At 35.9% G+C, this 9,238-nt stretch overlaps 2 protein-coding genes across 2 annotated transcripts in view; both read left to right on the top strand.

Moving 5' to 3' along the window:
• The window catches only part of LOC116009723 (pyruvate kinase 2, cytosolic-like), a 4,408-nt gene extending 1,484 nt beyond the window's left edge, over positions 1–2,924 (top strand). The window contains exons 4-8 of the mRNA XM_031248849.1: positions 1,821–1,976; positions 2,118–2,183; positions 2,288–2,384; positions 2,474–2,571; positions 2,892–2,924. Of these exons, the coding sequence (XP_031104709.1) occupies positions 1,821–1,976; positions 2,118–2,183; positions 2,288–2,384; positions 2,474–2,571; positions 2,892–2,924 (450 nt within the window). The remainder of the gene's footprint in view (positions 1–1,820; positions 1,977–2,117; positions 2,184–2,287; positions 2,385–2,473; positions 2,572–2,891) is intronic.
• A 213-nt stretch (positions 2,925–3,137) lies between these two features.
• On the top strand, positions 3,138–9,238 carry LOC116028970 (pyruvate kinase 1, cytosolic). Its single transcript, XM_031270832.1, has 16 exons — positions 3,138–3,361; positions 3,488–3,584; positions 3,674–3,771; positions 4,342–4,497; positions 4,639–4,716; positions 4,954–5,085; positions 5,479–5,559; positions 5,690–5,761; positions 5,855–5,944; positions 6,514–6,658; positions 6,915–7,003; positions 7,132–7,227; positions 7,325–7,392; positions 7,482–7,581; positions 7,922–7,981; positions 8,770–9,238. The coding sequence occupies exons 1-16, from the start codon at positions 3,293–3,295 to the stop codon at positions 8,920–8,922; spliced, it is 1,584 nt and encodes a 527-aa protein (XP_031126692.1). The 5' UTR covers positions 3,138–3,292; the 3' UTR covers positions 8,923–9,238.

Here is a 9,238-nt window from a genome sequence, read left to right as displayed (position 1 = left end):
ACAAAAAAAAAAAAAAAAACATAAATGGCTTTAAGCCTTTACTTGAAGGTAAACATAAGAGGTCTTAGATGCCTAAATTTAAAACTACCATGTAGACCTATCTACACCAGCAGAGCTCTGAAGATCCCCACAAAAAAAGCAGAATTGTTTTCTTTTACTTTAAACCCAAAGGGAGCAAACAGCTAACCTGATGCTTACTTTTATATCGTGCTTAAATTGTTAACTATTAGTACTGAGCAGTAAGCATGGTTCAAGCAAACCGAAGACTCTGGTTTTGTTTGACGTCCCTCATAAGACCAGAAGAGAAAATATAATTTTAGTTGCATATATCGGTAAAGAATTTTGACCATAGCCTCTGTTCTTGATGTAGTGGTACTGACACAGAAAATAAAATAAAATCTACCAGAAAAAATAAGCATAGTTTTGTATACATACAGCACATAGTTTCTTAGAGCTCTTAATAGCAGTCCTCAAATTCTCCAAAGTCTCCTGGTGATAATCCGCATCTCCCAATGAAAAATCAAATCTCGCAACTGCAAGTCAATACCCAAAACACTAAACATAAAAAAACCAACCGTAAAAAACATAATATAAGAGAAATAAGTTGAAATTACTATATTACCAGACATCCAGCATTGAGACAGCCAGAAATAACCTCAATGGATCGAGACTTGGGACCCAGTGTCCCCACGATCTTTAGTCATTGCCGGGAAGAAACTCTGAAACAAAAACCAAATAAGAAGTTAAAGAAAAACACCGGAACAAAAAAAAGATCACGGATCTGCAGCTAAACCCGCGATATGAAAAAGAAAAAAAAAAAAAATCGGGTATTAGAGACTCACGGCTTTTGATGGCTCCAAGATGGAGGCCATCCTGATGGGCTCTTCGAGCAGCAAGTGATTGGAATGCATTCTTGAAGAGAACTAGGAGAGAAAAATTGCTAAGAATAAGGGAAGAATTGAAGAAGGGTATGGTAGCGTGAATCTGCCTGCCGAGGAAACGGAGGCTGACGACAACGAATATGGTGTGTTTTGTGGAGTCTCCTTTTGAACAGCGCTCAGTTGTATATATTTTGGGCTTTTGTATATTATTGTGTGATATTATATATATTTATTCTGTATATTTCTTTTTCCAAAAGAAATAGAATATTAGAATAATGTACTCATGCAGTCATGCTTGTCCGCCTTCTCGAATGTCGGCGGCGCTATATTTTCCTCGAGGCAAATGAAAATGAATTTCTTCTTTCTTCTTCTTCTTTTAATCCAAGTTTTCCTCAGTATGAAGCCTATGACTCTACGAGGAAATAAACAAGCCAAGCAACAGTTATCATGAATCAGGATACATGTTGCTATATACACTCAACACATTCTTACTTTTCTTTTAAATTTGTTCAAACTTAAATTTAGTTTATCTTCTTTTACAAATAAAATTAAGAAAAATTACATTTGTATCCTCCAATTATATTTGTGACACATACTTAATCTCTAAAGAGTTTATTACCGAAATGGTCCGCTCGACTATTGCGAAATTACTAATTTGGTCCTCGACAATTTTTCGTGCCCAATTTATTCCCTCGACTTTGAAATTTTTAACCAATTTGGTCCTCCGTTTATTTACAGTTAAACATCCGTTAAATCAGGATCAAATTGGTAATTTTTCAATAGTCAAGGGACCAAATGGTAACTAGTTTTTTTTTTTGTTTGGTGCATTAATACTAGTGTCATTTGTGGATTGCATTAGCCAAGTTGGCAAGTTGAGGCTTTGAGGTACCATTTCATATATTGAAGACAGTATCAATGTGCTGTATTTGACCCTTTCAGGTTATGTTAGATACAGTCGGTCCGGAGTTGCAGGTTGTTAACAAAAGTGAGAAGGCTATTTCTCTTAAGGCAGATGACATTGTTACTCTGACCTCTGATCAAGGCCAAGAAGCATCTTCTGAAGTGTTGCCTATCAATTTCGCTGGGTTGTCTAAGGTTAACTTTTCTACATGTCATCTTTGTTGTTATATATGCTTGTCTTTTTCCATGTATTCACAACTGTCTGTAATTTTTGTTACATGCAGCTTCTAAAAAGTTGTGCTTCTTCTAAAAATTGACACTTTATTTGCTTTGCAGGCTGTGAAGAAGGGAGACACCATTTTTATTGGCCAATACCTCTTCACAGGAAGTGAGACTACTTCTGTTTGGTTTTTCTTTTTTCATATCGCGGGTTTAGCTGCAGATCCGTGATCTTTTTCTTTGTTCCGGTGTTTTTTCTTTAACTTCTTATTTGGTTTTTGTTTCAGAGTTTCTTCCCGGCAATGACTAAGATCGTGGGGACACTGGGTCCCAAGTCTCGATCCATTGAGGTTATTTCTGGCTGTCTCAATGCTGGGATGTCTGGTAATATAGTAATTTCAACTTATTTCTCTTATATTATGTTTTTTACGGTTGGTTTTTTTATGTTTAGTGTTTTGGGTATTGACTTGCAGTTGCGAGATTTGATTTTTCATTGGGAGATGCGGATTATCACCAGGAGACTTTGGAGAATTTGAGGACTGCTATTAAGAGCTCTAAGAAACTATGTGCTGTATGTATACAAAACTATGCTTATTTTTCTGGTAGATTTTATTTTATTTTCTGTGTCAGTACCACTACATCAAGAACAGAGGCTATGGTCAAAATTCTTTACCGATTAATATGCAACTAAAATTATATTTTCTCTTCTGGTCTTATGAGGGACGTCAAACAAAACCCAGAGTCTTCGGTTTGCTTGAACCATGCTTACTGCTCAGTACTAATAGTTAACAATTTAAGCACGATATAAAAGTAAGCATCAGGTTAGCTGTTTGCTCCCTTTGGGTTTAAAGTAAAAGAAAACAATTCTGCTTTTTTTGTGGGGATCTTCAGAGCTCTGCTGGTGTAGATAGGTCTACATGGTAGTTTTAAATTTAGGCATCTAAGACCTCTTATGTTTACCTTCAAGTAAAGGCTTAAAGCCATTTAATTTTTTTTTTTTTTTTTTTTGTTTCGAGAAGGCGGACAAGCATGACTGCATGAGTACATTATTCTAATATTCTATTTCTTTTGGAAAAAGAAATATACAGAATAAATATATATATATCACACAATAATTACAAAAGCCCAAAATATATACAACTGAGCGCTGTTCAAAAGTGGAGACTCCACAAAACACACCATATTCGTTGTCGTCAGCCTCCGTTTCCTCGGCAGGCAGATTCACGCTACCATACCCTTCTTCAATTCTTCCCTTATTCTTAGCAATTTTTCTCTCCTAGTTCTCTTCAAGAATGCATTCCAATCACTTGCTGCTCGAAGAGCCCATCAGGATGGCCTCCATCTTGGAGCCATCCAAAGCCGTGAGTCTCTAATACCCGATTTTTTTTTTTTTTCTTTTTTCATATCGCGGGTTTAGCTGCAGATCCGTGATCTTTTTCTTTGTTCCGGTGTTTTTTCTTTAACTTCTTATTTGGTTTTTGTTTCAGAGTTTCTTCCCGGCAATGACTAAGATCGTGGGGACACTGGGTCCCAAGTCTCGATCCATTGAGGTTATTTCTGGCTGTCTCAATGCTGGGATGTCTGGTAATATAGTAATTTCAACTTATTTCTCTTATATTATGTTTTTTACGGTTGGTTTTTTTATGTTTAGTGTTTTGGGTATTGACTTGCAGTTGCGAGATTTGATTTTTCATTGGGAGATGCGGATTATCACCAGGAGACTTTGGAGAATTTGAGGACTGCTATTAAGAGCTCTAAGAAACTATGTGCTGTATGTATACAAAACTATGCTTATTTTTCTGGTAGATTTTATTTTATTTTCTGTGTCAGTACCACTACATCAAGAACAGAGGCTATGGTCAAAATTCTTTACCGATTAATATGCAACTAAAATTATATTTTCTCTTCTGGTCTTATGAGGGACGTCAAACAAAACCCAGAGTCTTCGGTTTGCTTGAACCATGCTTACTGCTCAGTACTAATAGTTAACAATTTAAGCACGATATAAAAGTAAGCATCAGGTTAGCTGTTTGCTCCCTTTGGGTTTAAAGTAAAAGAAAACAATTCTGCTTTTTTTGTGGGGATCTTCAGAGCTCTGCTGGTGTAGATAGGTCTACATGGTAGTTTTAAATTTAGGCATCTAAGACCTCTTATGTTTACCTTCAAGTAAAGGCTTAAAGCCATTTATGTTTTTTTTTTTTTTTTTGTTTTTTTTTTTTGTTTGGTGCATTAATACTAGTGTCATTTGTGGATTGCATTAGCCAAGTTGGCAAGTTGAGGCTTTGAGGTACCATTTCATATATTGAAGACAGTATCAATGTGCTGTATTTGACCCTTTCAGGTTATGTTAGATACAGTCGGTCCGGAGTTGCAGGTTGTTAACAAAAGTGAGAAGGCTATTTCTCTTAAGGCAGATGACATTGTTACTCTGACCTCTGATCAAGGCCAAGAAGCATCTTCTGAAGTGTTGCCTATCAATTTCGCTGGGTTGTCTAAGGTTAACTTTTCTACATGTCATCTTTGTTGTTATATATGCTTGTCTTTTTCCATGTATTCACAACTGTCTGTAATTTTTGTTACATGCAGCTTCTAAAAAGTTGTGCTTCTTCTAAAAATTGACACTTTATTTGCTTTGCAGGCTGTGAAGAAGGGAGACACCATTTTTATTGGCCAATACCTCTTCACAGGAAGTGAGACTACTTCTGTTTGGCTAGAGGTATGATAAAATTTACTTTTGCACACCAGCACATGTCATTTGGTTTGGTGAAGAGATGTGATTGTCATAGTTGCGACTGTTGTCAAGTGGATGTACTGCTTCTTTAGGAATTATGCATTTCTTTTGGAGTTGATTTAATTGGGACCCAAAGATTTCCATGGGTTTATCTTCCATAGCAAAAGGCTGGTTAATTTTAATTTGAGAGTTGAGACTTAAGTCTCTGAATGGGTTGTGCAGGTAAATGAAGTGAAGGATCAGGATGTGGTCTGTGTGATTAAGAACTCTGCAACTTTGGCTGGATCATTGTTCACTCTGCATGCTTCCCAAATTCATATTGACTTGCCTACGCTATCCGACAAAGATAAAGAGGTAATTACCAGAACCTCTAAGCACCACCAGACAATTTTGTCTAGTTTTCATCTCAGGTGCAAGTAACATAATGTGGTTTTGCGAAAGTTTTCTTGTAATCTGTTATTTAACATGTTTCATGTATGTGATGTAATATGGACTCATTTCTGTTTAACTGTTCATGTGCCCACATTGTATCTATAGGACATCAACTCATTTTTCCATTCTCTTCTTTTCTGATAACTTTTATGCCTTCTGAGTTGTCGGTAACTAATATTATTAGCTTACTTATTGTAATTGGCAATCAAGTAGGCATTATAAACTACATCTGAATATTTTATTTTTCCTTTTTGGTGCTTCTTGTACTTCTTTTCTGTTTCAACGCTTTTTGAGCCATCATTAACTTTGTTTTAGGTTATAAGCACGTGGGGAGTAAAAAACAAAATTGATTTCCTTTCACTATCTTATACAAGGCATGCTGAGGATGTTCGGGAGGTGAGCTTACTATTTGATACTTTTGTTTTTTGACTTAATGATCAAGTATTTTGGGCTATTATAGTCAATTTTCTAGACAGTTCAGTGTACAATTTCAATTGTCTTCATGGCTGTTTGTACTTAAATTCAGGCTCGTGAATTTCTGTCTAAGCTGGGCGACCTAAGTCAGACTCATATCTTTGCTAAGATTGAAAATGTAGAGGTAAGTTGCCTGCTAGAAATGTTATTGCTATTTTAATAACTTGAAATACTGCCAGAATTGATAATTTACTTTTCCTAATACCATTGTCCACAGGGTTTAACTCATTTTGATGAGATCCTTCAAGAGGCTGATGGCATCATTCTTTCTCGTGGAAACCTTGGCATAGATCTCCCACCTGAAAAGGTTAGTTTATCTCATCTTTTGAAACTGGACATTATCTTTTATTGGCTACTTCATGTATGTGAAGTTGGTCAACAACTTTCTTCTTCTTTCTATTTATTTATTTTAATTTAAAGAAAGTACCATAGAACCTTATATTTATATTAACAGGTACCAGAGAACCTTATATTTATATTAACAGGGAAATGAGTTTCCTTTATACTGATGTATGTTTTCAGTTTTAATTTTTATTCACTCTCGCTGCAGTTTAAGAAACATTAAATGTTATGAGTTCCAAATATTTCCTACTATTTTAAGCTGGCAGGGTTAGGTCATCTTTTTTCTTTCACATATTCTTTATTTTAGAGGAAACTAACTGTTAAGTCAAGAACTTTCATAATTATTACCCCAATTTAGCAAACATTGCTGTACACCATTCTTGGACCTCAATAGTTCATTTGGATTATTGCTTCTGTTGTAATTATCTTGAGCATTTTGGAAATTAATACATCAATGCAATTTAATCCAGTTCTTTAAATATGGAAAAGAATGTTTATACTTTCGCTGATGAAACAAACTTGTGGGATTTGCAGGTCTTCCTGTTTCAGAAGGCTGCTGTGCATAAGTGTAACATGGCTGGAAAACCAGCAGTTATAACACGTGTTGTGGATAGTATGACTGACAATCTTAGACCTACACGTGCTGAGGCAACTGATGTTGCAAATGCTGTCTTGGATGGTAATTCTAGAATCTTAGAAATAAATTTCATTTTTACTTAAAAAAAGAACTTATTAGTAATTAGGCTGAACTCAGAAGGCAAAAAAGGCAAAAACACTTTGAGGTGTAGACTACTGGCCCAACTCCTTTGTTTTCATCTCTTTTGACCTTTTGACTATATCGCAGCTCTTGTGTAATTATGCAGGCACAATTATTATTTTTTCTTAGCATTCTGAATTTGCCAATACTTACAATTTTCCATCATGACATTTTGTAGGCACGGATGCAATCCTTCTTGGTGCCGAGACTTTGCGTGGATTATACCCTGTTGAGTGTATTTCCATTGTGGGCAAAATTTGTGCTGAGGTACGATTATGACTGCATAAAGGCTAAATATTCGGCATTGTGGTTTAATTGGGAATAATTATTTGTTCATCCTCTATTATGTTCTAGTCGTATGTGCCCTAGTTGATCAACTCCTACTTTCTCTGCAGTCAGAGAAGGTCTTTAATCAAGATATGTACTTCAAGAAGACTGTCAAATTTGTCGGGGAGCCTATGACACACTTAGAATCAATTGCTTCCTCTGCGGTAATTTTTATTTTTAAATTGATTCTTTTCCCCGCTCCTAATAAAGTGGAAAAGGAAAAAATGATTAAATAAATTTATTTTTCCTTCCCCCCTCTAGGTACGAGCTGCTATTAAGGTGAAGGCTTCTGTGATTATTTGCTTCACTTCATCTGGAAGGGCAGCAAGGTACTTAATAATCTCCATAATTTGTAGAGTGTTCAACTGTTTTTGTTGTTCTGTACAGGATTTTTTTATCTGTGCTTATTAAAATGCAGATTAATAGCAAAATATCGCCCAACAATGCCAGTAATATCAGTTGTCATTCCTCGCCTCAAGACAAATCAACTAAAGTGGAGTTTTAGCGGTGCATTTGAGGTATGTCACAATGTTACATAATTGCATTTGATTATTGTTAAGAGTCCCACATTGATAAAATAAGAAAGATAATATGGGTTTATAAGTCTATGGGTTAGACTAGCTAATAGGTTGAATTCAATCTTTTAGTGTGGTTGTGGTTTGGCCCATGTGCATTATAGCCCAGTTGAGTGACCCTAGCCCAATCTTAAATTATAACAATTATATATGTGTGCGTGAGAGAGACACCCCAACACCCCTCCCCCCCCTTCCCGCACATGCACACACCCCAATATGTATGTGCGTGTGAGACATTTGGATTCTGGAACTTCTATTAATTATCTAATTACTTCCTGGCCAGGCAAGGCAGTCCCTGATTGTTCGTGGTCTTTTCCCTATGCTTGCTGATCCTCGACATCCTGTGAGTTTTCCCCTTCATATTATCACTGGCTTTCTTTTCTTCAAAATTTTGTTGTATGTAACATTCATTGGACAATACAAACCTTGGAGCTTATGCCACATAGGGGTGAGCAAACGGTCGGTCGGTTACATAACCGACCGAATAACCAAAAAACCGACCTTGATTTTTGACCTTCGTAACCGACCGAAACCGACCGAATGTGGTTCTATGACCGACCGAAAACCGACCGTCGGTCATCGGTCGGTTTCAGTCGGTTACCAAAAAACCGAACATAAGCCAAAATTCCAAATTTTTAAAATAAAAAATTACATAAACATACATACATACTGTATAGTGTTATTATTATTATTATTATTATTATTACATAAACATACTTACATAGTTACATATATACTGTTTACTGTTTAGTGTTATGTACTGCATACATATTGTTTTTTATTATTATTATATATATATATATATATATATATATATATATATATATATATATATATATATATAATATTATGTCGGTTATCGGCCGAAAAAAATTTTGGACTAATAACTGTAACCGACCGATAACCGATTTTTTCGGTCGGTTCGGTTAGCGGTTATCGGGCGGTTAACCAATATTTTACTCACCCCTAATGCCACATATTGTTCAAAAATTCTTGGTTTTCCTCAGAACACTTCATACTCCTGCATCTTGTTGCTTAGACTTCAATATTTCACACAATCTTCTTTGTTATCGAATAGCCATTTGAGTTGAACACCAGAAAAGTATATCTGATGTTTGCTCTGTTTTACAGGCCGAGTCTACAAACGCCACGAATGAGTCTGTGCTAAAAGTTGCCCTCGATCACGGCAAGGCTTCAGGGGTTATAAAGTCACATGACCGTGTTGTGGTATGCCAAAAAGTTGGAGACGCTTCTGTTGTTAAGATTATCGAACTCGAAGACTAAGGCTGCCACACAGGGCATTACATCCCACAGATTTTGAGTGCAAAGGTGGACTACCAAAGCCTTCACTGTGAGGATTTAACATAGGTTTTGGTTTATACTACATAGTGTGGACTAGATAAAATTGTTGATTAAAACCCGATTTTATGGATCCATTAGACCATGTTTCACTGGGCAGGGTTTTGTATTAATTTTGTTCTTTTTAAATTTTGAATATGGAATGCGAAATGTGCATCTTATGGAATATGGATACAATCTTTTTGTGCTAAAACAGAATGAATTCTCAATAAAGTTGTAATGGGAACTTTGGCAAGAAGCA

This window comes from Ipomoea triloba, chromosome 1, assembly GCF_003576645.1.
Source record: "Ipomoea triloba cultivar NCNSP0323 chromosome 1, ASM357664v1".
Taxonomy (NCBI): domain Eukaryota; kingdom Viridiplantae; phylum Streptophyta; class Magnoliopsida; order Solanales; family Convolvulaceae; genus Ipomoea; species Ipomoea triloba.
The sequence above is the reverse complement of the archived record's forward strand: the minus strand, read 5'-3'. Positions and strand labels throughout refer to the sequence as shown.

What these genes read in the sequence shown, in the direction of transcription:
- LOC116028970 (XM_031270832.1), top strand. Translation starts at nt 3,293, where the DNA reads ATGCATTCCAATCACTTGCTGCTCGAAGAGCCCATCAGGATGGCCTCC. An exon ending in TAGATCTCCCACCTGAAAAG is followed by an intron (nt 5,945 to 6,513) that starts GTTAGTTTATCT and finishes TGGGATTTGCAG; the next exon opens with GTCTTCCTGTTTCAGAAGGC. An exon ending in TCATCTGGAAGGGCAGCAAG is followed by an intron (nt 7,393 to 7,481) that starts GTACTTAATAAT and finishes ATTAAAATGCAG; the next exon opens with ATTAATAGCAAAATATCGCC.